We start from the raw sequence: 23,741 nt of genomic DNA, 5'->3' as shown, positions 1-23,741 counted from the left end.
TCAAAACTAGAGATGTCAACGAATCGAGTCGAAATTTGAGACACGAGCCAAAAAAATTAGGCTCGACCCTTACTTTCGGCTTCGGTCTTTCCAAGTCGAACTGGGCAGCAACTTGCTGCCTATTTTAGGCAACAGCACGCTGTCTTTAAAACATATATTTTTTTGTATTTTATTTATTTATTTATTTTAAATATAGGCTTGTGAACCCAAGTCGGCAAGCCACACGGGCAGGCTCGGGCTTTGCCTGACACTCCAAAATGGGGCTCGACCATAGCCTCGGCTCGGTTCTCCGAGCCTTGAGCTGGGCAGGTCGAGTTTTTTTTCCAGTCGAGCCACCGGCAGCTCGAGCCGACGAGCCCGATTGCCATCTCTATCCAAGACACGTCCTTTCTTATTTCTTGCATGTCTTCTTTCTCATCTTTTATAGAATTTCGAACAAAAAATACAAAGAAAGAATAAAAAAAATAAAGGATGGAAAAAGAAAACTTTTATTTTCACATTCGACTTGATCCATTCATAATTTCACCATACTTACCACAATTGTTTGTCCAACATTTTAATGCGATTTTGAGAATAATGCATTTTGAAATAGAAATTTTTTGAAAAATGTGTGATTAAAAATGAAAGATATTTTTTTGATTTATGTGTAATATTATTTTATTAGAGAATGTGTGATTGAAAAGAAAAGAATGAAAAATATATTAAAAATTTTAATCACGGACCAAACAAGTGCTTAAAATTTAAAATATGCCATAAATATACCAATATCAAAATATAATATAATATAATATAATATAAATAAATAAAAAGGAAGAGTTCAAAATTTCAAACTTTGACAATTGACACCTTATCAATGCACTCGCGCGCAGACGATCCTATTTTTTCTGAGTAGTAAAACTCATTCGCACATAAATATTACAGCAATTTTGTTATTTCTTTTCTGCTTAGCTGAAAGCATTGCAAGGGGAAAAGAGGAAGAAGCAAATCAAGAAAAATAACCGTAAGTAATGTTATCAAAACCAAAATTTTATTTTATTCAATTATGTTTACATCTATCCAAGCATATGCGTATATGTGTGTTATTAATAATTTGAATCCTCCCTGTGGTAGATCTTATTCAGTAATTTTTTTAATTATTCACTGTTGAGACCGATTAATTACCGAATAATTTTGCGTTAATCCCAGGAAAAATTTGAAGTGATCCAATGGATTGAAATCCATGCCCCAAATCTGGCTCTTTTTTCGTAACGATTTAGGTTTTGTATTTGATGAAATTTGTTTCTTGAAAATTTGTTATGCTTGCTCATTTGTAGACAGGATTTTAGTCTGATTGGTATACATAATATAGCTAACAGACAAGAAGGTCAATTTTGCCGGAAATAAAGGATACAAACTTTGGTGAAAGGGGAAGAAAATTTTGAAAGAAGGGTATAGAAGAGGTGAATTAAGGAGCGAAATAAATGGGCGGATCGAAGATGGAGGGATCTTCAGCACCTGCATTACGCCGGGATCCATATGAGGTGTTGAGTGTGTCAAGGGATTCTTCTGATCAAGAAATCAAGACTGCTTATAGAAAGCTTGCGCTCAAGTGAGTTTCAATTTCTTCTTTTCATCTTTTGAGTTTTGAGTATGTAGATTATTTTCTGCAAATGTGTGTTTCATTATTGGTGAAGTTGGATAGTTTGATAATTATTTTTAAGAATTTGTGGTCTTTCCTTATGCTTGTGCATGCAATTTTGTTAAACAGATGGGTTTCATCATGGTGATAAGGTCGAATTTTGTTTTCATCATGTTTACTGGCAATATATAGGTTAACAGGTTTCACAGTTTAAGAATTCTTATTTTAATTAGTGATAAATTTTTAGCCTTCCTGTTTGAGAGTTCTTCTGAAAAGTATCAGTAGGTCATAAGCCCAATTTCTGTTAAAGTTGCAGCTGAGTCTGTTAATGTTTTTCTTGAGTTAAAATTACAAAAGGATAAAAGGAAGAAAAGGTAAGGGTTTCTGTCCAGATATGTCGAGGGTGTTTTATTTCAAGATTGCTTAAATTTGAGAGCTTGGATAGGATATATGTTTGTTAGTCAATGGTAATGAGGAAATTTCTGGTATTAAGAATGGTAAATAGACTTTCGAAGTTTCACAGCATAGTGATAACAAAGTTGTTGCATGTCTTAAGGCATTTGCGGATGGTCCTTCGTTCCAACACAAAGTTGCATAGCAGTAAACTTGAAGGAAAGAGAGAATGTGGATCGAGTAGTTCATATAGATTTCATGGATCAGATAACTAGTTGTTATCTACAGGTACCATCCGGACAAGAACGCTAATAATCCTGAAGCTTCAGATCTTTTCAAGGAGGTTGCATATTCCTATAGCATTTTATCTGATCCAGAGAAAAAGAGGCAATACGATAATGCTGGATTTGAGGTAATACTTATCTTCCACGTCTGTTTGAATAGTCGTGTAATACTCCTCCGTGGGTTCTGCTAGTTTTGAACTATGCAAATAATCAACTTTTTAATCCTAGAATTAGGCAAATTACCTCCCATTAACCGGATGCTACAAGTGTGTAATATGCTCATGGTCATGGATGTGATTCTATGAAGTAGCTTGACCAAAATGATTGTAGGTTATTACTGTGGTAGAATGCCTGTTTCTAATATTTTTATGTTCTACTACCATTATAGAATAAATTTTAAACAGAAGTGCACATGGAGTATTTGATTGGAAAACACTACCATGTTCTATCTATATATATATATATATATATGGATTAAAGTGTTGCATGCTTGTTTTCAATGGTTTGCAATTTTATTTAAAAACTTGGATGGTGAAGCCCAGTTTTTGAATATGGTGAAGTTAATCACCTTCAGTTTTTTGTTAAATTAAGAATTGTAAAGAAATAAGAATTTTTGTGAAAGTAATGCGTCCAAAGGTTAGTTAAATATGACATGTTTGTTATCAGTGCCAAAATTAGGATTTATATATCTCCTCGGACAACATAGATTGGACTTATATGTTGAGGTGCTATTAAGAAATTATGGCCACTTGTTTCTTTGCGTGTGTGTGCACATATGTTGATCTCGCGCTTCTGTATTATGTGGATATATAAGGGTTAAAGCATGGATTTGGGCCTTAATTTTCTCATCATACTTGTGTGCATCATTTCTTGTCATCAAAGCTATACATAGATGAATATTAAAGCCTTTTAACGGGTTCATGGTTAAAATGTTTCATGCACATGGTTCAAATTTTACAAGATAATGTACATCATATGCTACCACATCAGTTGGTAAAAGGTTTTTGGCAATTGCAGTTTTCTTTCCTTCACAAACATTTGTTTGCGTGTTTTGATTTCTTAGTCAAGCCACGCTGACATTAAGTCACCTGGACATTTGCATGCATGTTTTGCTTTCTGAGTCAACCCAGCTCTATTCAGTTTGTGTAACTTTTATTTGCCAGAACTATTCCAGTGAGTCCTCCTATGGTGAACAAAAAGATGAACCCTACAGCAAATAACATGGGTGTTTTGTATTGTATCGAACCCCCCCACATGGTAGCGATCCAACTAAAGATTTTGATTCCAGTGGGGACAACTATGGGCTCGTTGTGTCTTATGTCAATTCATGCATTTTATTTTATTTTTTATTTATTTTATTTATTTTTTTAAAAATTAAGATGGATGTGATTTTGCTGTGTCTTTTTAGTTGATTAGTATGAGTTTAGAGGGGACATCTTATATCATGCATCGTGTTGAAGTATTTGAGTTGCTTTTCAGTTTGATTTAGAATTTTTGTAAAATAATTGATTTGTAGTATTAGATTACATTTAGCCTTGATGATAGGTCTAGCACCTAGCATCAATCATTGGCACGTCACATCTCAACTCCACCTGAGCTAAATGGGGGTGGGTGCTGACAGTGCATTAATATTTCGAGTAATTGTTTGCTTTTTGACTAGTTTTTATTTTGCATCTCCCAATTGGTTCAATAAGGCCCTTGACACTGAAGGAATGGATGTGGAAATTGATCTATCAAACCTCGGAACTGTTAACACAATGTTTGCTGCTTTATTCAGGTACTCTTTTCGATCTTTTTGTATTGTTGTAATTAAGAAGTAAGTTATTTACTTATTTTCATTTGGATAGCAAACTGGGCGTTCCTATCAAGACCACAATTTCTGCTAATGTTCTTGAAGATGCTTTAAATGGCACTGTTACAGTCAGACCTCTTCCAATTGGAACTTCAGTCAGTGGAAAGGTACACATTCCATGTTGCAGGTTAAATAAGACTTGTTTTGTTGTCCTGGTTTTGCTCGTTTAAGTTTTGTTTTGTTTTTTTTTTTTTTCCACAGGTAGAAAAGCAATGTGCTCACTTTTTTAGTGTAACCATTAATGAAGAACAAGCTGAAGAAGGGATTGTAGTTAGAGTTACTTCAGCTGCACAGAGCAAATTTAAGGTGCATGCATATTGGTTGTAGAGTATATAGACAATTAATTGTGGAGAAAACACTTCTTCCACTTAATTTGGTGTGCAAAGCAGATGCAGCAAAAATGGTTACTGAAAACTTTTGATGTGTGATTTTCAGCTCCTGTACTTCGAGCATGATTCAAATGGTGGGTATGGCCTGGCCTTGCAGGTAATTATTGTCTCTACAGATTTAGTTGCACAATGACCTTTTTTCTCCTAACATACTTTGGTCTAGGAGCATTATCAGTGTTTAAAGTATAAATCTAGTATTGAGACGTTTTGCCTCCATGAGTCGCCCTCCACACAGACCAATAAGTAATTAGAAAATACTTAACTATATTCATAACAAACCGTAAATCATCTAAAAACCAATTATAAAACACGTCAACATAGTTAAAAGTTTAATTTGCAACTAGAAACATAAAATGAATCGACAAAGTAGCAAATTACAAGTTAACAAAGTTGTAATCATATAAACAAGACCATTAATATTTAATCCACAACTTGAGCTAAAAACAAATGAAATAATTAACCTCAAATGGAAAGATGCAAAGGAATGAAAATATAACAGATAATAACTTAGAAAAGAAATTGAGAAAAATATAAGTGAGAAAGAGTGAAGTTATGCGGTGCAAGTCTTCTGCCACCAACCTACTGCCATAAAGTTGTGTGACTGGAGAATTGTAATTTAGTTGCAAGGGCAGAGGGCTAGATTGTGTTTATAACCACCAAAAACCCTTCAAATTTTAGGCTGCAAAAAACTGCCTTAAAAGCCAAGTTGGTAAAAAGGATGCTTTGGCTTATGGACACTGTATGTGCATAGTTATTTGCACATGTTACTTATAGGTCTTATTAACGTGTTCCTTTTACTTCGGTCTAAACACAAGCTGCGTTACATTGCTAATTTCTCATTTTCTAAGTTGCTCTCAAAATTTCCTATACTTCTGTTTTTTCAAATTAGTTCAAGGATGGACATTACTTCTACATATAATGCCTGTTAGAATGCTGTGTTTGTCAAATATTTTTCTTCCTTGTCTTGTCTCACATATGGTCTATAGCTTAATGGGCAGTGTAAATACATATTGATGTGTACTTTACATGTTGGATATAACTTACTATACTGACAATAACAACATATCTTAATTGATATTAGAGTTTGTCATTTCTGACAATTCATATACACATGTTCTCTCTATGTCAGTTGAAACAACTTACACCACAGATGAGATTTAACTCAAAATCAGGCACTACAATGATAATTGCCCGTGGCAATCGGATAGAATGAATATTAGAGCGGCAATATTCATTCATTTCCCTAAGTTTGGAGCTTGCATATCTTAGTTGTACCAATGCTGGAATAACTTAGACCAGACTCATTCTCAGTTCAACTTGTTTACACATGCCTGCTATAGGTTGCAAATTTGGCTAAATACCCCACTCAGCCTAGTTCTGAATAAATTTGGTTTAAAAAATAAATTACAGTTTTGATGGATATTTAGCTTGACTTATAAAAGTGTTAAGTGAACCACGTTTCGTAACTACTTTGTTTAGATTGTTCTCATTGACGATTGTTACAGAAGAGCTGTTGCATAGATAAACCCTTACCCAGCATTTGTCTATCAGAATTTCTGATTACTTAACTATGCAGTTGAACTTGGACATGTCCTCAAATTATTGAATGAGAAAGAAGAAAGGCAACTTTTTTTATGGGGATTGTCAAGCTTAGTTTTTGAAATGTGCTGCTGGAGTGCCTTAGGGTTTACTTTAAGGGGGGCATCCAAAACCGTTCTGGGGCAGGGATGAGGGTTGCAAGGTTATAGCCAAATGGATTAAACTAATCTAACGGGCATATGCACAGTCATAGTTGTACTTCAATATTGAATAAAAACTAGTTTCTCTTTCACCTCTTCTCTTCTCTTACTTTCTTCTTTCTCGTCTGTCTGTCTTCTCTCTTTCTCGTCTGGGAATTGCACTCCTAGGGGCCTAGCTGTGCATTACGTGTGGACCAAATGGTGAGTAGGCTTTACACTTTTTAGAATGTAGCTTTTGACTTTAGAAGGCCCAACACACGGTTTCCTCACAATTGTAACCTTTCCTCTTCAGAATGCCAAAACCACGGGTTAAATTACAGCAAGAAGCTAAGTTTATTCTTACTAAACTTTGGAACTGGCTGAATGAATCCTCATTGCCTCTCACTTTCTCCTGTGTTAGTCTACTTAAAAGGTCTAGTGAAATGTTTGAAGTTATATCAAATTATGTTAATTTAGGTCCCTTCTCTAACCTACACTACTAGGATTACAACTTTCTTGTGAATGGGAGCTTCTTTAAGTTTACCCTAAGGCATGCCTTAAACATTAAGTAATTCTCCCCTTAATTTATCTCAATTATTGTTACATACCTCCACTTATTGGCATATATTCTCGGTGATTATTTATCTAATCCTATACAAATCGTATGGTTGTGCAGCCATCTTAATATCTTGCTGGTTACTACCTAATCTTATAGAATTTAGTATTTCACTGTGTATTTGATACTGTAAAGCATAGCTAATATAATCTGATTTGTAGAACTCACCCTTTTACATTGCGCATCTACGAAATCCCTACATTGCTTCTCCATTTTGATCCAATCCTCTCTAGTCCACTACATTGTATCCTTCTACAAGTCCTTTGTTTTTAAATACTAATTGAACCTATCTTTACTATTAATAAAAGAGCACTCTATTCATTGCATCTTAGCTTACTTAAATCATTTAGGGCCCATTTGGTTTGTATTTTAGCTTTCAGTTTTGAGTTCATTTTCAATTTTTTGTTTTGAGGTATGTTTTAAGATTTCTAAAAATGCATTTAATTTGTAATTTTGAAAATTATTTCCCAAAACAGAAAATTTGAAAACATGTTTGGTTTGAAATTTTGAAAAATTGTTTTAAAGTTGGTGAATCTTATAATATTTTTTTCTCACTACAAAAGTAAAATAAAAATAAATAATAACTAGAGTTCAAAATATAGAAAATAAAAATTAATGACATGATTGAGAATATTTTAATTTGTGTTCATTTAAATATATTTTTAGAATTTCTATTTAAATAATTATTAAGTGCTTGAACTATTTTTACTTTTTATTTTTCTAGAAAAATTTATAATTTTATTTTTTCAGGATTCTTATTTTTTATTTTTTAGATTTATTTTCTCAAATTTTTTGAATTTTATTTGTTAAAAACTTATATGTTTATTTTTAAAAAATTTATTTAAATGCTTGTTATCCATTTTGAGCGTTTTTAGAATTTTCATTGGAAGCATTCAAAACGTCAAAAATGCATTTTGAGTTTTATGTTACAAGTTTCATATTATTTTCGAACATGTATTTTTAGAAATACTAGACCAAATACGTTTTCAGTGTTTTGCAAAATTGAAAACATAAAATAGTTTGGAAATAACAAACCAAACGCGCTAATAGATTGCAAAATTTTCCTTAGAATTATTATTTTCGATTTATCTCCTCCTTGTCTCATCTACAGAAAAATTTCCTCAGGAATAATATACAAGAGGCAGCTCAAAGAAAAAAAATATAATAACTTAGGCAAAAACTTAGGGCAAGCTTACAATCGTAACAAATTCGTCACTTACTAAGCCCTTGTTTGAGCCCCATTTTTATGTTAAAATGAACTTTGTAATAGTGCTTTTTTGGAGAAGATGCGGTTAAAAAGTAAGGAAATTTTGGATTTATGTGCAAATTAGAATGTGTGGTTGAAAATGAGTGAGAAAAGATGAATTATTGGTTAATGGGGCTCAAACAGCGGCTAAATGACCTAATAGAAAATATTCTGCTGTCCCATTGTCATTTCTAAACTTTCCATTTTGTGATGTTAAAATGTAATAAGTTCTAATCAGACAAATATGTATTTGTTCTATTGATTGCTGTTGTCTTAGTTTTTTTAGTTGTTTAAGCTTGTTTGATTTGTTTTTTTGGCCTAGTATTGAGTATATAGTTCCATCTGGCTGGGTATCAGAATCGTGTCATTTAGCTAGTCTGAGATCTTCATGCTTATGGATTAAATTTGTGTGATATAATCCACCCTAATTTTGAGGCTTCTATACTCTGATCATGCCTTTTAATTGGATGGTATGATTCTAGTAGTTCACTCACGCCTACGGATATAACTAAATGTCCAATAATTTCAAATGAACCTATTTAAAGACTTAGTATCTGGTCTCAATATATTCTTTGAAGTGTTTGGATCACCAGTTGGGCCTGAATTCTGTTTCCTTTCTAGACGTGAAATCATCTAGCTACTGTAAGGTGTTTCACAATATTTTTTGAATGTTTATTTATCTATGGCTGTTCCCCTTGGCACCGAATGTTTCTGCACACTGTTAAACTTACACAGGAAGATAGTGAGAAGACAGGCAAGGTTACGTCAGCTGGAATGTATTTCTTACATTTTCAAGTGTACAGGATGGATTCAACTTTAAATGCAGTATGTCTGTTTACTTTTCCTTTTTAATTAAGATGCTTACATTTTTACTTGCTGATTAATATGCTTACGTGGTGATGTAGTTGGCAATGGCTAAGGATCCAGAAGCTGCTTTCTTCAAAAGATTGGAAGGCCTTCAACCTTGTGAGGTCTCAGAACTAAAAGCTGGCACTCACATATTCGCTGTTTATGGTCCGAATTGCTTTTATTTTCTGTTTATTATTATAAAGACTGGGTTTGTAATATTAGTAACTATTACAGAACAGATGAGAATCTTCTAAACTCACCTGTGGCCATCATGCAGGAGATAATTTCTTCAAAACAGCAAGCTACACAATTGAGGCACTCTGTGCTAAATCTTACGAGGATACGACTCATAAGCTTAAGGATATTGAGGCTGAGATTCTGAGGAAGAGAAATGAGCTACGCCAATTCGAAATAGAATATAGAAAGGTTTCTTTCCTTTCCCAGCCATTTACTTTTCCTCATTTGAAAGCTGAAGCTATTAGAGAGGGGTCATGTTTGTTTATTTAGTTTAGTCCTCAATAATCCCCTCATGCCCAATTTTCATGGAGTGGCGGCGAGACTTGAACTAAGAATTTTTGCTTGCTGTGATATTATGTGGAATTGTCTCATCTAAAAGCTTAGCTATTAGAGAGGGGGCGGCACATTTATTTATTAAAATTTAATATTCAAGAGTTACGGATGTTTTCTATTGAGGGTTGTGCACATAACTCTTACTGCATTATTGTTCTGTTTGGTTGTTATCTTCAGGCTTTAGCGCGCTTCCAAGAAGTCACCAATAGATACAACCAGGAAAAGCAGTCTGTAAGTTTACTTCTCGTGTTTTGAATGGTCCATTGTCAAAATATGCGTGCATCAGTCCTAGTTTCCATCTCCGAATTTCATTTTCCACGAAATCAGTGCACAATTACTTGAGATGAGTGGAAACTACAAGGTTAAAGAAGAAAATAAATGATTGTATATTTAATTAAATGTTAGCCTTCCTTGCATCTTGGAGTTCAAATATTAGATTTTGTTGGTCTTCGATATTTCTAAATTGAATTTGTAATGCTTGCATCATCCATGTCAATTTATTTGGCCTACTACTAAAACCTCGTTTGGCCCCCATTTTTTGGTGATGGAAATGGGAGGAATAGTGTTTTTTTGAAAAATGAGTGGTTGTAAAAGAAGGAAAAGTTTTCAATTCACGTGTAATATTATTTTATGAAAGACTGTGTAGTTGAAAATAGGAGAGAGAAAAATAGAATGTAATGGAATGGAATTTAATGGGGTCCAAACGGGGGCTAACTTTTGTATAATGTCTTTTTAACTGCTTATTTGGTAGTGCTTATAAGCCATGAGTCATACAGAATGTGTGAATAATAAATGGATAGGAAATTGTAGATTCTATGAAATGTGTGAATAATAAACATATTTGACTAACTTAAATTCTAATTTAAGCTATGCCAAAAATGCACTAAGGTGGTTCTGAATTCATGAATTGATGTATATAGGGAATCCATGGTCAATAGTTCACATCTTTAATTTTTGTTATTATGGTCGCTAGGCTTCTCTTTTTGGAGTAAAATGTTTAAATTTTCACCATTTGTACTTGATGACAGGCTCTACTGGTTATAATTACTGATTCAATCTATTGTTTTATACTTTCGATTACTGATTCTCCCTTTGTTGGTTTCCTTTAAATTGGCTTTGGTACTTACTTGGTCACGTGCTTTGCACGAACAGGTTGACGAGCTGCTCAAACAACGAGATAGTGTCCATTCTTCTTTTACAGTTTCAAGGTCAGTTGCTACTACAGGTGGAAGTGGACATTTTAGTAATGGAAGTAGTGATTTCAAATCCGAGAGTCCCGGAGAAGAGGGCAGTTCAGATATGAAGGACAAGTCTTCAAAGAAGAAATGGTTCAATCTCAACCTCAAAGGATCTGAAAAAAAGTGAGTAGTAGGCAATTTCCTGTTTGTTCCAAAAGGTATGAAATTTCATTCTTGCATGCAAACATTTGGGCACAGTAGTTACATAAAGTTCCCATTGTATTGTGTGATTGGTATGTTTATTTTGGAGGCTGGTTTCTGATATTTCACTGCTGTAAAATGTTTGAAAATATAGTGGATTTTGTAGTTAGATTTATATTCTTGGGCCTGTTCCATCCTTAGGCTCCTTGTTGTGTAACATAATATTTTTTTTAAGACATTTGTAATTTATATTATGAGTTCCATCTGGTGATCCAAGTGCTACTTGATTCTACAGTATCTTCTTTGAAGTTCAGTATTGTTTAATTCACCTTACCGACACTTCAACATACCCTTTTCTTAGTCACGATGAAATATCATCTTATTATTTAATTATCTATTACCTTAAGAATAAGACAGATAATTTTGTTTAATGTTGAGATTGTTGATAACTGACTAGATATTCAACTACTTTTATTATGTTAATAATATTACTACTATTCAGTTTTTGTTTTCGTTGTTGATAATGCAATTATCCTTTGTTTTATAAGTTAATACGTGAACGGGATTACAACCTGTTTGGGCGACAAATACCATCCTAATGGAGTCCAAAAAGGAAAAAAATAAATATATAATTAAAAAATGAAGTTACTTTTAAGTAACTTTACAGAATAGTTGCCTTTCCTCTTAAAATTAATTTTTTCTTTTATCTTATTTGAATATGAAAGTAAAGACTTCCCACGGACATAAAACCCAACATCCAATCATTGAGGTCATATTTAAACTACGAATACAATTCATTAATAATGGAAAAAAAATAAAAATACAATTGCTGAATTGTGGCGGCCAATGTGACATATTTGTTTAATGTCCAGTAATAAATAAGTTATCTTGGTCTTCTTGGCTGCCCCAAATGACCGAAGACTGGCTGCTAAAATGAACTACCAAATTAAATAATTAATAGACAAGAAATAGCCATAATAGGGTTAGTTTTCTTTTTAAAATTAGATGGAACCTAAAGCACATGAACCATTCACTTAAAAATATAATTATTTTTCTTGGAATTATTATTATTTTTTTAAAATTATCTTGACATCTTTATATATAGATATTGTAATCTCTATTATACTTTGATTAGAGCAATGAAGTTTCCAAGTGGTTATGGAATTTGTTCTAATTGTTCATATCAATCCAAAAGGTTCTCCAACTAGCAATTTCCACTTCTAAAATTGGCTAAATCAAATAAAGCAAAAAAGGAAAAAAAAAGTATCTCTTGTCTGAATCTAGAACATTTGACTTTTTAGAGCTTGTTTGGGAGTGATTTTGAGAATTGATTTTTTTATCGTTAGGAAAAAAGTGAGGTCCACCTATGAAAGAAGAAGTCAAATATGACGGCTGGAATGGTGAAATAACGGTAAAAAAATCAAATTTTTGGGTGAAAAAATCGCTCCCAAATAGACCGTAATTTTACTACATAGCATTGAACAAAAAGCAAAAGGATTGCAATTCTACTTCTAAGTAAGACAGACGACCGCTTAAGAACCATACTTATGAAAGATCCTTGTCAAACCATTTGCTTCCTTCAAATAGTATTTTATTACTCTTGAAAAGATTTTTACCTAAAATTTTAAATTGCTCAAGTCACCTTTGATAAAAGTCATATTTCGTCATATTTCTACGATATGAACTTTAGCGATTAGTTCGTAAACCAAAACATATAAATTAAATCATAAACTAATATCATTATTGGTAAGGAAAAGCAATTTAATTACTCACATTATTTGCAACCCCCATCAATTTTCTTCCCAATAAAGTTTAGAAAAGATAGAAAAAGAAAAAGAAAAGTTTAAAATGGATAGCCAATATACATGTTGACATGAACATAGTGCATTTATTACATATTCTCCTTGCTGCATCAAATTAAACTTGTCCACATGGTCACATATGTTTTGAGGAATAGAATTTTTAGTTCCGAAATTAAATTAATGAAAATAGAATTTAATATTCTTAATGCATGTGCATGTGTCTCCCAACTAATGTGTTTGGACTATATTATGTGGGGTCCCCCCCCCCCCCCCCCACATAGTTTGGATTAATCAAATATACTTTGAAACATATCCAAAAAAGGGGATTACAACTTGAAAACTAAAAGTTACCTTAGGGTTTGGTTTATCTTTTTTTGCTTTTTGGATCCTTCCAAAGTAAATGGTTGTAAAGAGGAACAAAGATGACAAAAAAGTTAAATGATAGGATTATGTCTCAAATAATCTTCTAATAAAGGGAACAAAGTTGATTAGAAAGTTAACTTGGTTGTATTAATGCCAAATAATCTAATGGTAAAATACATATAATAAGCTCCCATTGGTTTAATTTCTTGATTAACACATCTTAGTGGGCCCGACTCGAGATTCGGCAATCTCAAACGATAATATCCGTATCACTTCAATCAACAATAAAGAAAGTATGATTAAGGTCCTTAAATGAGTTTTATATTGGGTGGTGGAAACCATTAACACGAAAAACATATTGTTTAAGAACATTTCTTGATTAATCAACAAGCTTTCGAAAGTTGATTGGACATTTGACACACACTGCACATGAAATTCTAAACTTATACGAGCGTGTTCGATACGCAATTTAAATAAATAAATAAATTTATCCGCTATTTATAATTTTAAACTTTTCAAAGTAATTCAATGTAGTATTAAAATCAACGAAGATACTGAGTTCAAATTGTGCTATTATCATCCATCCACAAATCAAGCTTTCAACTAGCAAATAAACCCAATCTATACGTGATGGAGCATCTATTGAATATGCAATTTCAATAAGTCATCGATTATGTTTTTAAATGAAATAGTTTATTCATTTATTTCGACCAAGTGCTTATCTCCTGTCTCTCTTCCTTTGTGTCCTTGAGCTGTGGTGTTAAGACTTTCATGTTCGAAATGTTTCATAATTTTGAGTGAACAAATTCATGTTTCCCAAGAGGAGTGTTGCTTCAAATACGTGTACCAATCTAACAAAAATAACCCTAAATGAGGTATTTTCTTTCAATAGTCGATTCATGTGAGCTACTGAGGAGTAAGCTATGATCTTCTTAAGATCGATCTATGATCTTCTTAAGATCGATCTATCTTAGAGTAGTCGAGGAAGTCTATATATAGCAAAGTAGCAATCGTGCTAGGAGTATAAATGAAAGGAGTTGAACAAAGTGTCGTTTCAGGAAACGTGGGTATTGAAAATCTTAAAAATCCTACACTTGATACCAAAATCAGTTTAATTAATGCATAAACATATTGTTGCATTATGTCCATTTGTAAGCTTAAAGATGTAAATCAAACCCAAAATTTGAAGAATATCTAAAGTATTCATGAAGCTTTAGAATGAGTAAACGTTATAGTTAGTACTTGGCCACTTATTGCAAGTCTTAACAACTTTATGTAAACTTACAACCTTAATGAGCACAACTACTTAGATTAATTGAGAGGCTCACTTCACTAATTTTTTTGGGTTTCAAACCAACTTTTTGGAGCCTCTACCAAGAGATAATGCCCCAAAGTCAGAAAGGTAGTTTGTGTTTAATTATTATAATTTTCTATTTATAGGATCCTAATCAATTCCTAAATCAATGTCCACAATTTCAGCTCCTTTGTTGCTTTTCTGTACTTGCATGTTATAATTAACTTATGTCTAATTGATTTGATAAAAGTTGATGAAATTTATGGTTCAAACGTTAAAGTTGTGAATTTCATAAATGTGTGGTTGAAAATAAATTGTGAGAAAAATGAATTTTAAAACACTGGAACCAAACAGAAGCTAAATTTCATTTTTAATTATTATCTCCAAGCATATTTTTATCATAAATAAGTAGTATAAATTTTTTTAAATAATATTCTCTAAATATCACTCCATAATGTAACATGAAACACGAATGATATATCTTTAACACGTTACATCGTTAGTTTGAAAAAAAAAAATTAATCTACTCAGCTAGGGAAATGAGACAGGGATGAATGGCAAATTCTAATTTGTTTGTTTGTTTTGCTTGGTTTTTTTTTTTTTTTTTTTTGAACTTCTATCTTCCAATGAACGAATAACAAGTGTTGTCGATCATTATATCCTGTCAAATTTCCAATTCAACGTAGTATGGCTGTTGAAAAAAATATCTCCAAGCTACTAAGTAGACTGAATATCTGTCCAAACAACCCCTAAAGCACCGAAAATCCAATTTGCTACATCAAATTGACTTTTTCCGCGTATATATATAATTATTATGCTTATGTATGTCTTGTTTGAGAGAAAAAGGGTTTATTTGAAAAATGGGTTATTGATTTTGAATCACTATCCACCACCGACTATTAGTTTGATAGGGTCAATTGAATCTCTAGATTTTGGACGACAAATAAAATAAAATAAAATAAAATAAAATTGTTTAGCACTTATTTATTTATTAGAAGGTACCCTATAAATTTTATTTGTGGCCCACTAACTCAACTCGTCTGGATCCGCCCCTTGTTACTAATGGAATCAAATGTAATAAAAAAATAACTAGAAATTAATCCAACGGTCGGAAAGATAAAAAAGTTTGATCCAAAGACAAATGAACGTTTGTTTCTTATAAAGGAAAATTAATTTGACTAAGTGAGAGGAGATAACACTTAAAGGAGAGACATAGTGGGCCATGCCTCGGAGTTGTTGTGAAGACTTGTGAAAGATTAATTAGTATGGTTTCATGGATAATTAAGTGATAGAAATATATAATTATTATTTGATTAATATTTGCTTCTCTTTCTGGCGTAGTTAGTAAGATTCGAGGAGATCTTTCCCATATAAAGCGAAGCTTAAAAAAAATTAATTTCAACGTCAATCACGCAAACATCCTAAACAATAATTCATCATCAACACGTAATGGTGGGTCCCATCCTAAGTTGTAAACACCTCAAATTTCACACTCTTTCAAACATGTCATTATATGTGTGTGTAAGCATATGCTTCGACTAAATTTCCCATATTGATAACAAAAAAATTAACATTGGTGAGAAGTCATAGGATACCCGCGTAATATATATGTTGGTACGTTGAACTCGTCAACCACGTTAAAGAAAGTATAAATGTCATAAAATCATCAACTCTGCTGTCGAATTTCGTCATTTAGACATGTTAAACACGTCAATAATAATTACTCTAAAAGGGAGGCTTTCTTATTTTCAATTATTTTGCTCTTTTTTTTTTTTTTATGTTGATTGATTCTCACTTATTTATTTATAATATGATGTAAAGATGGTTGTCGACAGACGACAACGAGATACTAGATATTAATGCATATAAGGTAGGGCTGCACAAAAAAATCGGGAAATAGCAAATCGAATCGAAATCTTTGAGTTGAAACCATTTGGTTCATGTCCACGTGGACCCGTGATTTCTTTTACCTCAAACCGAACCAAACCATTTCAAAATAGTTTGGTTTACGAAAATCGTACAAAATCGAACGGAACCGTTTTTAAATTTTTTAATTAAAATATTAAATTTATTAACTTAAAAATTCTACAGTTTTCACTTTTTTAAAAAAATATATCAATTTAGCAATACAAATTACAATCAATCAATTAAAATAATTAGAAAATAAATTAGGTTCATCATTATTGACCTATGATTTAACAGGTTCACAACACATGTCCTCACTCGATATCTAAACTAAACTAAAATTATTTCAAAATTATATATATATATATATATATATATAGCCTGATATCTAAATTAAATTAAAATTATTCCAAAATCATATGAAATGAAAAAAAAAAAAATATATATATATATATATATTTTCAACAATCCAAATCACATTCAACAAAACTAAGTTAGCAAATTACGTCCAAAGTTTTAGATGTCCTAACATAAATTCTCATTTTCTTAACATTTGAGGCTTGTTTGTTACTGTTGAACAAATTGCCAATCGCATTTGCCTATTAGTCTACTAATCTCTATCTGAATTGCCTCTTTCTCTCTTCTCTTTTAGTAAGTCTTAGATTCTTATTCAAGCAATTTTTTCATGGTTCTTTTATTTTTATTATTATTATTTTTTTGAACTTGTTATACACTTTCGAGTTGTGATTTGGATAGAAAAATGATTGTTTGTGTGCCAAGATGATTAATGAACTTGTTTGTGATTTGAAAAGAATGAAGGACGGGGCGTATTGATTGTGTGAAAATGTTAAAGTTCCTCAACTAGTACTACTACTTTCTACTTTCATAAAGTAGTTAGAGGATGAAATTCGTCAATTCTCAATAAGCTGAAACTCTATAAATCTTTATACATCTAAAAATATCATGTTCAATCTTTATTTAACATCTCACCAACAAGACGAAATGAATTTTAACCAAATTATAATAACATTATATAACTCTACCTTTACCAACTGCTATAACGTCAAATAAGAAATAATAAAAATGAAGAAATATCTATTTGTTCTAGTAATATATTTTAACATACAACTTTAAAAAATGAATGTAATTTAACATTTAACATTATAAAGTTGTTTAAATTTGTATTTAACTTACGTTAAATACAATTACTATAATGTCGAAAAGTAAACTGCGGATTAAAATCGAACCAAACCAAAAATTATGGTTTGATTTGATTTGGTTCGAAAAATAAAATGGTTTGGTTTGATTTAAAAAAATTTCAAAACGCATAAAATGGTTTGAGTTGATATATAGCACAAACCGCTCCAATCGAATCGCGTTCACCCCTAATATAAAGTCAGATTTTGTTTACTATATGTACATTTGATTATTTTCATTACTTCATATACATAATATTCTGTAAGTAATAATGGGCGTATTTTTTAAAACTCTTAGTAAATTTAGAGAGAGAAAGGTAGTTGGCTTGTCTTGGCTACTTATAATTAAGACAATGCAAGCGTTGAAATAAGATAAATTAAAGAAAATAAAAATATAAGTAAGAGAAGATTTGTATTTTTTAAAGCACGACAGCATTAAGTTCCTCGAATAAAAATGGTAAATGGAAGATTTTGAAGAGCCACTACAAGTCTTTTTACTTCATTTTACGCAAAAAGTGGTACGTGAAAGATTTGATTCAACCATTTTCTTGCCACATTAGACCATCAAACCACATTTTTTCACGTACCACCTGATTTGTGCGTTTTTGTTGTAATAAAAGAATATTACTACGTAACACCATAGATTGAATGAAAAGTAGAGATATAAGACCTATTCTATGATCGAATTCTAGTAATACTACATAATATTACTCGTAATGAATTGTTTTTTCTTGCCATTTTAGAGCATCAGACCATGTGGCACGTGCCTCGAAATGGCTACTTGATACTAGGACTAATAGAAGAGCTCTTATTTGTGCATATGTTGGGGGAGGACGTGACAATTTGTTATTGGAATGCTTCCATAAAGAACCCTAGTTGAACATCGTACTCTCCATTTCAAGGTTTAAAGTATTCCTTATCATTTTGGGGGGCATGTTGGTTTTCTAGGATTTAATAATTTAATTAACATTAGGTTTTCCCTACTAACGTTATTCTTAGCCTATTTTAATGTCAACCAAGAGAAGTGGAGCATGAATTTTATTAATAAAAAATTAAATTTTGTTAATGATGATTATTGATTGTGATTAGATAGTCGTGCAAAGTGCAATAGTTGATCACATCAATTTCTCTTTTAACATTTTCAATATACGTCGCATAAGATTATTAGGATTCATTTATAACACCAATTTTCTAATTTTGAAGTGATGAACTCAATGGAAAGACAAACATATTGTACTCCAAACTTATTAAGTATAAGATATAATTTCTTATTATTATTATTATTATTATTATTATTATTATTATTATTATTATTATTATTATTATTATTTTTATCTTAGCCATTCTGTGATGACAATTGTCACTATGTTGCTACATTTGCACATATTTTTAATACGGTAATTTGGATTGAACTAAATTAAAAAAAAAAAAAAAATCTCATTATATTATCTATTAACACCTTCCCTTAATTAATGGTTACTTTGAAATTTGTTTCTCTTTTGGATATTGTGCATAATGAAGTGGATAGTATTGTTTCCTAACAAAGAGTTAGAAATTAAGGTTGCAAGAAAAATCAATGAGTTGATAGTTGAACCAACCCTACAACATTCACTTAAATCAAATCTTCACTTCATCAAGTTCTGCTCAACAGCAAAATGACTTCCCACTCGCTTCCAAATTCCAAAACTTTGTCATTGCATTTTATGAATTATCGTCTAGACAGTATGCAAATTGAAGACTTGATGTGTACGTGGTACTAAAGTCTAATGAATAGACAGTCAAGTCTAAAATTAATCTCCAGACAAGATACCTTCGAAAATTCTACGATAAAATAAAAAAGAAAGCACATTTCTCTTGCCCGCTGAGATAGCATATAGAAAAAGAATCCCCAAAGAAGGGATTAGGGGACTGTCGATTCCTCATTATTTGCTTAAAATAAAAATAAAATCACATCAATGATCCACAAGAAACATAAATATTGCTATTAATTGACAATGTCTAACCGAGCTCTCTAAATATGAATAGAGCTCTTCATATCTTCTGTTTATCAACTTGACAAATATTCCTGAAATTGTATTTAAATTGAAACACCATATATTTTGCTTATATGGCCAATATTTTTGATTTAAGCCTCAAGTACATGTTATTTTTCACAGAATTCATACAGGATGCTGTCATGGTAGTATTTTGTCCACCTGTTATTATTATTATTTTTTTTTTCAATGAAAATTAGCCAAGTATTGTTCATGTAAGTGTTATGTGAAATTTTCCTGCACGTGTAGCATGCTTCAATATCTTTTCACAATCGAGCGAAGTATTTGAGGATACTTCAGTAACTTCCCAATTAGTGAGAAAATGAAAAATGATGGTGTCAAGAAGACAAGTACAATCTATTGGTGCCCAAGTGTTGCATGTTCGTGTTCCCATTTTTACACCTACTATCTTCTTCTTGGGATGTCCGCAGCCCCCACCCCAATTCTCTCTCTCTCTCTCTCTCTCTCTCTACACTGTGAAGAGAACTTTTGAACTTGTATAAATACCCCCACAATATGCAACAAGTCTCTTAAACCACCCCTTAATTTTACTCTCTCTGTGTCTCTGTCTCTCTCTAGAATTTTCATACATACATATAATTTATATATCATGGAAGAGTTAGAGTATCAAAGAAAACCATGCAATAACAACATAAGTAATGGACGCTTAAAACTCTTCGGTTTCAGCGTAACTGAAGAAGAAGAAGTAGACTCCACCAAAACACCATCAAGCTCGCCGGATTCCGGAAGTTTTCCAACTTCCGACGGCCGGAAGTACGAGTGCCAGTACTGCTGCCGGGAGTTTGCCAATTCACAAGCTCTGGGTGGTCACCAAAATGCTCATAAGAAAGAGAGGCAACAGTTGAAACGTGCACAAATGCTAGCTAGTAGAAACGCTGCCGTATCCTACATGCGGAACCCCATAGTCTCCGCTTTTGCTCCGCCGACCAACCTCCTTGCTCCGCCTGGCTCTGTGATGGTTTCAGCCCCTGCATCTTCGTCCACGCCGTGGTTGTACGTTCCACGCGCCGCGCAGCCCTTCCAGGTATCGCATGGGTGCGTGTTCCCCACATGGTCAACAGGGAGGGGTGCAGGGAACTTATCGTATACCAGCAGTGTTGGTGAGTCCAGCTTAACTGGTATTGGGCCTCAAGCGATCAAGGCCCATAATGGAAGGTTAGATGGGCCTTCATTAAGTAGATTCTCTAGGGCAGACGATGGGCCCAGTTTAGATGATGGATTTGGGCTTGATTTGCATCTTAGCCTGGCGCCAGCCGCGCCGTGAGATCAGGTTAGGCTATAGGGTTGGCTTAGCCAATAGCCAGTACCTGGGACTTCACGAGGATCAAGAGCCGAAGCTGTGTTTTACATCTTTGTTAACCAGCTGGAAAGCCCAAGCCCATGTTAATTTATCAATTATCCAGAAAATGTACATATTCAGATTTATTCATTTATTTTTTTCTCATGAGGATTTTCGGTTTTCTAACTATTTTAAAATTACCCCCAGTTTTCAAAATATTAGAATGTAAAATATTGATTGAGTTGTACCTTCATGTGCAAATATAGTGAATATAAAATCATCCTACGTAGTACATGTATGAACAAAAAAAAAGGCCATGTTTGGAACTCGAAATACTATATTTAAGATTTTTGTCACATATTTGGTATATTTAAATTGAATATAATTTTAAGACATAAGTTTATTTTATTCAATTCTATCAAACACAACATATGTTAACATAATCATATTTTAATCTGTCTAACAAAACCAATATTGACAACCCATAAATATGACTTTCTGGACACATAGGTTGGGAGTATAATCATTAATTACTTTGATGTGACAAAATTAAGATCACATTTTTACCATGTCCAAACTTTAGTGCCAGCTTAGAGCAAAATATATAATCTATTACTTAGAGCATATATTGCCAAGCTTAAAACAACTAAAAGTTGTCAGTAAATATGTTTAAATACTTTACTTTTTTTTTTCCTGCTTATTGTAGTAAAATTGCTTATGGAAACTTTTAATTTATGGTAAAAAAATTATTTATATCTAAATTTCATCAATAAAAGATTACGCATTTCTATGAACATAATTATTTACTTAGAGTAAATTATACTTTTTAAGATCAGTCAAACATGCTCTTAGGTTAGAAAACTGAAACAAGAATTGAAATAGACTAGAAATATGGGAACCACCTTTTTAGTTTGTCTTATAATATGAGGATTGAAGATAATAATATCTTTAGTTAATTAGGAACAAAGATAGTTTTATTTAGATTTTTTCATTTTAATTTTCTATTTTTTTAGACTTTTTAGTTTGACTTAAATGAGACTTTATTTCCTTTGTTTCTTTCTTAAATTAGATTCGATCTAGTTGGATAAATCCTATATAAAGAGGGTATATTTATAGTAATACTAAGACTTGATTATTGATTTTTCTCTCTAATTTTTTCAAACTCTCTTTCTCCTATCTTCTCAAGTCTCGTTCTTATTCGTATATGTTACGTATTCTTGGATCTCAATGCACATGTACTATGGGACCATATTCACATTCAGAACAATTTTCCTAGCTTTAGGATTGACAACTTCGTTGAATACAGAAGTAATTTGTGTTTTTTGTCAAACTTCATTTTCATTTATGGTCTTCCACGTGTAGTGTGATGTTGAGCAAGTGACTAAAAGCTCAAGAGTAAAATTTAAGCCAAAACAAAGAAAACTACTTCAATACTTCAGCTTTGACTCTACCAGAGAACTTTGTAAGCTTATGTGTGATCGATTTTGCTAGTGGTACATCGGAATGTACCTAATGGTGTACACCTCACTCACATGGACGAATGACTCACTTGAATAAAATATCATTTCTTTCAAATGGGTCTCACACCCATGTGAGTGGGGGTGTACACCATTTGATACACCCCATTATATACCACTAAACAAATTCATGTGTGATAGAGATAAAATCAAAATTTTAATAAATTTTGTTAAAATGTGTGGTTGAAAATTTTTAAAATACTGGATTTTGAAAAATATGAGCCAAAGAGGGGGTAAAGTGATGGTATGTTTTTTAAGTTGGTGTACATGACAAATATTGAAAAGAATCTATTAAAAAAAGTTAAAAAACTCTATGTTTAATATCATTTAATATTAAAATGAAATAAAATTTGTGAGTTGTAGGGTTGTTGCAGCAGTCAGCAACCAAAATTATTAGTGGATTGTGTGTTAAAGGAAGCTTACTTACGTGTAAGCACGAAGACAAGATAATCCCAAGTCGATAATCACCAAAAAATATTCATATTCTAACCTAAATCTTCCCACAAATAAATGTCATTTGAAAATCCAAAACTGCATGGCCAAAAGCACAAGATACGATTGCATCCCTTAAAAAATGTTGCCACTTTGCATGCTTTGCTTTAGACTATACCTAGTTCCAGGTGAGCAAGTGCAATTTTTAAAAAGAAAAAAAATAAAAATCTTTTTAAAAATAAACATTTTCTTTATTTGTCAACATTCAATAATATAATTTTTTTTTTTCTGAATTTGTTCCTCGTGGGGCAATTTAGAGGAAAGTAAAAGTAAGAAATGAATTAATAAACTATGTTTTATAATTTGTGTGAATGTTTATACAAATAAGAAGAGAAAAAATAAGTAGAGAACCATTAGAATTATTTGATTTTTTTTAATTATTAAGTTAAATGGGAGGTATGTTGACTAAAGGTATAAACCCTTTTCATTTAACCCGAAAAGGTCTATCAAAATTTGAGTGCAATTACTAATTTGTAGTATTTTATATTGCCGGGTCATCAATTATTACTAATAATCATGACAAATTAGTAATAACGAATGTGGGGAATTCAAAGTTAGGTTAAATTATTAATTATCAAGAAACACACTAAATAATAAAGTAGTTTGGATCTTTTAGTTTCTTTTGAAGCTTTGATGACGATTGGTGCATGTATGTTAATGAAATAAAAGAGGAATTTGCAAGCATAATCATAGATTTTTTTTTTCCTTGTTAAACTTTTGAATTTTGCTCAACTCGGACGATAAGAGCAATCATGTCAGGTCATTTCAAGAATGAAAGTTACAAAATTTCACATTTTCCAATCTTTTGTTACTATTAGCATTGTTCTTGATGAAGATTTGCTACATTTTGCTAATTAGTCAAAATCTACTTGACTTCGATACCACCTAAGTTGGAATTTCATTCCAAAAAGTTAACCTATTATGT

The 23,741-nt window shown here is 32.0% G+C and overlaps 2 protein-coding genes across 7 annotated transcripts; both read left to right on the top strand.

The window, feature by feature from the left end:
* Nucleotides 1–854: 854 nt before the first annotated feature.
* LOC111396303 (chaperone protein dnaJ 15) lies at nucleotides 855–11,190 on the top strand. 6 transcript variants are annotated; one of them, XM_023022699.1, is made up of 13 exons: nucleotides 859–1,000; nucleotides 1,186–1,256; nucleotides 1,356–1,588; nucleotides 2,300–2,423; nucleotides 3,990–4,072; nucleotides 4,143–4,254; nucleotides 4,349–4,453; nucleotides 4,583–4,633; nucleotides 8,852–8,941; nucleotides 9,022–9,130; nucleotides 9,243–9,391; nucleotides 9,713–9,766; nucleotides 10,688–11,190. In XM_023022699.1, the coding sequence occupies exons 3-13, from the start codon at nucleotides 1,461–1,463 to the stop codon at nucleotides 10,898–10,900; spliced, it is 1,218 nt and encodes a 405-aa protein (XP_022878467.1). In that variant the 5' UTR covers nucleotides 859–1,000; nucleotides 1,186–1,256; nucleotides 1,356–1,460; the 3' UTR covers nucleotides 10,901–11,190. The 6 variants fall into 6 exon arrangements, with proteins under 6 accessions (XP_022878462.1, XP_022878467.1, XP_022878464.1 ...); XM_023022696.1 differs by having other exon boundaries at nucleotides 1,349–1,588; XM_023022694.1 differs by lacking the exon at nucleotides 1,186–1,256 and having other exon boundaries at nucleotides 855–1,000; nucleotides 1,314–1,588.
* Nucleotides 11,191–19,985: 8,795 nt separating this feature from the next.
* On the top strand, nucleotides 19,986–21,099 carry LOC111396302 (zinc finger protein GIS3-like). Its single transcript, XM_023022693.1, has one exon. The coding sequence runs from the start codon at nucleotides 20,118–20,120 to the stop codon at nucleotides 20,790–20,792; it is 675 nt and encodes a 224-aa protein (XP_022878461.1). The 5' UTR covers nucleotides 19,986–20,117; the 3' UTR covers nucleotides 20,793–21,099.
* The last annotated feature ends 2,642 nt before the right edge of the window (nucleotides 21,100–23,741 follow it).

This window comes from Olea europaea, chromosome 6, assembly GCF_002742605.1.
Source record: "Olea europaea var. sylvestris chromosome 6, O_europaea_v1, whole genome shotgun sequence".
Taxonomy (NCBI): Eukaryota; Viridiplantae; Streptophyta; class Magnoliopsida; order Lamiales; family Oleaceae; genus Olea; species Olea europaea.
This window is presented reverse-complemented; position numbering and strand designations above follow the sequence as displayed.